The sequence below is a fragment of the Bombus bifarius genome, unplaced genomic scaffold, assembly GCF_011952205.1.
Source record: "Bombus bifarius isolate JDL3187 unplaced genomic scaffold, Bbif_JDL3187 scf7180000010252, whole genome shotgun sequence".
Lineage (NCBI taxonomy): Eukaryota > Metazoa > Arthropoda > Insecta > Hymenoptera > Apidae > Bombus > Bombus bifarius.
In genome coordinates this window covers 1790051-1794014 of record NW_022885576.1, presented here as the reverse complement: position 1 = coordinate 1794014, position 3964 = coordinate 1790051, and the positions used below count along the sequence as shown (strand labels likewise).

Here is a 3964-nt window from a genome sequence, read left to right as displayed (position 1 = left end):
TTTTCACATTAACGACACTTTTATTTGTTCATAAATATACCCGTTAAATTAAATATTAATAATAACAGTATTAGTAATGATATGTATTAATATATCCTCTCTCTGTTTCTTGTTTGTTATTGAAAAGAAATTCTTGTTAGCAGTATAGGCACTCTGTATATGCGTATACGAAAACAACGTTGATAAATTGTTAAGAGATTTTCGTGGAAGTAAATTTCTTAGAGCACACTCAACCATGTGTGTATCCTTGATGGAACACAATAGGGTTAAAGAACCCTCGATGCAGCGTCAATTGATTAGCAATGGAGAACTACACAGTAGCGTGGGTTGTCAGATAGTCCTTTTTGAATTTGCAATCCTAAGATAGACTGCGTATGGTTATGCTCGCTTGTCTGCTACGCGTATACTGTGAGAATAGACGATAATAAAGTGTTGCTTGTCATCTGCAGGTACCATGATACGACGATGTTTGAAATCTATTGCGTTTTCCGTGAAAAGATTTATCCCATAGCTCGTAAAATTATTCTCTCAGTGTTAAAAAGAAGTATTATCATTACGAAAAGGAAATCACAATATAGAGATAAATCAGAAGATAAACTTCAAAACTAATTTATGATGTGAATTTAAGAAACGATGGAAACGAAAGGGATTTATGCAGATAGGATTTATAGCGAGTGATGTATTTAATCTTAAAGCTTATATTCACTAAAATGACGACAGATCCAAAACAAATCTACGAAATAAAATGACTAGTCTATAAGGTAAAGTATTATTATATTATCTAAGGAACGGAAATTTTAATTAGTTTTGCCATAGGGTGGCTTGGCGTTGGTAGTGAAACAATACGTTCCATATCTGAAATGAAACACGATGTTATGATCACGTTGCAAACTTTAATATACTGACATAGGGAATTTTATTTACATGTTCTTTGGTGTCGAATCTCCAAAATAGATTTCCTCGGTATCGGCAATTTCGTTAAGACAATTATGCGCCGGAAACGCTTTCGGATTCATTAGAGACTCTGCATATATTCGGGTAGACCTTTGATGGCTGCAGAATTCTTTCGAGAAAAATATTTTTCCATGAAAACCATCAATTAAAAATTAACATAGACTGCAGGAATTTTAATTGGAAATTAGAATAAAATATTTCAAGAAAAATTGGCAAATCTCACTCAATGACAAAAAATGGTTTGATTTTTAAATAAATAATTAATAAATAATAATACGATCACCTAATATTACTCAGTTAATAATTAACCCTTTTAATATAAAAGAGGAAGCATTGTAAAAAAAGTTACGAAGGGATATAATCCGACTCTGACGTCGTCGAAATAATTTGCTTTATAGACTGGAATTTAACTTCATCTTCTAGTCGATCAACTCTAATTTCCGATACAAATAATATCACAGTATAGACATATAAGGAAAAAAAAGGAGAATCTAACATTAAAAGGATATTTCACTAGTGCTTTGAATTTTTTCCTGGCCATCGACCATTTACGATAGATGACAACGATTACGGTAAGCAAACAACGTAAGTGGATCCTTTATAAATTACAATGATAACCGGTTATCAGATTGTATAAATGCTGTATTTGATCGCTATTAAAATTTTCTATATTCTATGAGAATGAACCACCGGGATGTCTTAACGACAAAATATTATGATTTACCTCCACCGAAGATTATAGGACAACCCGGTTGAACACTGATGCCCCCGTTTGCGTAAAAGTCAACAGTTCCCGTGTTAGTAGCTGTCCCATAAAATCCACCATCAGTGTGAAGGATAACAACGGCTTCGGCGTCGGTTGATCTGATGTGACACGTAGAAGGATAAAACAACGGAAGCGCTGGATCTAAGCCTGTATTAGGAGATTAGTAGTCTTCTGGTTTTCACGTAATACACAATCTACTGTTTATAATGACGTATTAATATGTCGGGCACCACGCTGTTGGATCATTGCTCTAAATAATTATTCCTCTAAAATGTTTATGAAAATATTCGTATACTTGTAAACGCTTGTCCTTATGAGGGTGTACACATCTTTATTCGTGTTATAAGAAATATTTTATTATCGTACTGATTTTGGTAAATTTTGTAAGTTGATAAATTTCTGATAAATTTTTATTCAGAATTTACTATTCAACTATTATAACCAATGTACATTCGTTAATTAATTTAACATCAGATGACAATACCCCTATTTTTACTAAATGTATATCTCTTATTTCTCTAAAAAAATCTTCTACCGGGAGACATATACAACTGGCTTTCGTATAAAAATAAATGTCACGGTTATACACGAAATTACCTTACCTTTTATAAAACTTATAACTCACCCGTTATTCGACTAAGATTGACATTCGCGTATCTGCCGATATTCCCAGCTATGTGAGCGCCCAAAGAATGCCCAACCACGTGCAACGTGTTTAAATCGATCAGATCGACGAGTTTGTTTAGGGATTCAGCAACCGCCTTCGCTATTGTGACAATTTGACTGGACACGTGAACATAATTAATATGAAATGCTATATCTCCCCAATCCAGTGCAATGACGTTCACGCCTCCCTTGTCCAGATAGGCTGCAAACGCGAAATCGTAAACTCGATCGTCTTATTTTCCTGTTACTTATTGCCTTTTTGCATCACGTGATAGTAATACCTTTAATTATTATCCGAACGTTCTCTGCTTCCGTATTCTCCATGAATCCATGTATATAGAGGATACTGTCTCGATCGGGCAATATGTCGTCTGCAATGCTTCCTGGATTCGTAATCATGCTCTCGGTGGATGTGAAGTGAGAGCTGTTACTATAGTCGTGCAAAATAGTTTTGTAATAAGACGTTTATTAATTTTAAGTGAACATTTTATGAAGTTTAATGTTCGATGGAGTTGCGTATAGTAATAAGTGGATACTCTGGTATAGAAAAGTTTTCGATCAGTTTTCATCAATTTTCAGCATTTCAGTTTCATCAATATTTTTCATTATATGTAGGTATTTCAAAAGCAATATTTTAAAGAATTTTAAATTAATATCAAATAGCAATGTTCACTTGTTCTACTGCTTTTTTAGTTGTCGATTATACTTAATATCAGTTGAAATTCTGTCAGATATCACCTTTAAACTATAAAACACGAAATGAAAAATTTGTTTCACCAGAAACTTCAACATACAATTACTAGATATAAGTACAGTACAAAACGAAATGACGAATTTAATTATATTTCGAACTGTTAATGATATTTCTTCCGCAAGAATTTAAAAAGTATTTAACGATACGAATCGTCATATCCGTATAATGACACAAGGTCATTGAAAAGAATGTCACCATATTTCACAAACCCTTTGTAAATCTTCAGGCGAATTTTTGTACTGACATGCAACGTATCTTCCTCATCACCTAAATCACAAAAAATGTGGTTACTCAACGAGACGTAAATCGTCCAACCTGTCCTTGTTTGATCAATAATTCTTTTACCAGTAACAAGAAAGGTCACGAGAAAAGAAAAATAAATTCATACGTACATATTACCGCGTCAATAACGTCTTTATGAATCAAATAAAACATTAAATACAGATAAGCGTATGTTTTGTATTTTAACATCGTCACTTTTATTCCGAGATTTTTATGAAAAGTACACTACGCGTTCAATAAACCCGAAGGGAATGTGTCCATGTTTTATGACATCCTCGATCGTTATGAAACAGATTGGAAAATCTTTGCTATATATATAAAGTACCCTCTCCGTGAGACTGCAACCTCCCACTGACGTAACAAGGAAGGAATAAAAGCGAAACTACTTCAATATGAGGCATATAAGTCATTGATATACAGATTACAAAATGCATTGGAAGTATAGTTTTTTTTTCTAAGAGTACACGTATATTTTTTGCGGTAATAGAAGTCATCGTTAGATCTCGAGATGGACATGATTTTAACAAGCTTGAACACACGCA

At 33.3% G+C, this 3964-nt stretch overlaps 1 protein-coding gene across 1 annotated transcript; it reads right to left on the bottom strand.

Moving 5' to 3' along the window:
* Nucleotides 1-269: 269 nt before the first annotated feature.
* Nucleotides 270-3763, bottom strand: LOC117216225 (pancreatic triacylglycerol lipase-like). The gene is made up of 8 exons (XM_033462802.1): nucleotides 3533-3763; nucleotides 3350-3407; nucleotides 2668-2816; nucleotides 2346-2588; nucleotides 1679-1867; nucleotides 925-1063; nucleotides 782-855; nucleotides 270-406 (listed from the first exon to the last, which is right to left on the bottom strand). Exons 1-7 carry the CDS (start codon nucleotides 3609-3611, stop codon nucleotides 798-800), a joined length of 915 nt encoding a protein of 304 aa, XP_033318693.1. The 5' UTR covers nucleotides 3612-3763; the 3' UTR covers nucleotides 270-406; nucleotides 782-797.
* Between the last annotated feature and the right edge of the window lie 201 nt (nucleotides 3764-3964).

Excerpts from the sequence above, each read along its gene's own strand:
- LOC117216225 (XM_033462802.1), bottom strand. The coding sequence starts at position 3,611 with ATGTTAAAATACAAAACATACGCTTATCTGTATTTAATGTTTTATTTG. Across the intron at positions 3,408-3,532 it reads CGTTATTGACGCGGTAATAT|GTGATGAGGAAGATACGTTG; the intron begins GTACGTATGAAT and ends TTTGTGATTTAG. Across the intron at positions 1,064-1,678 it reads TCCTATAATCTTCGGTGGAG|AATTCTGCAGCCATCAAAGG; the intron begins GTAAATCATAAT and ends TTTTCTCGAAAG.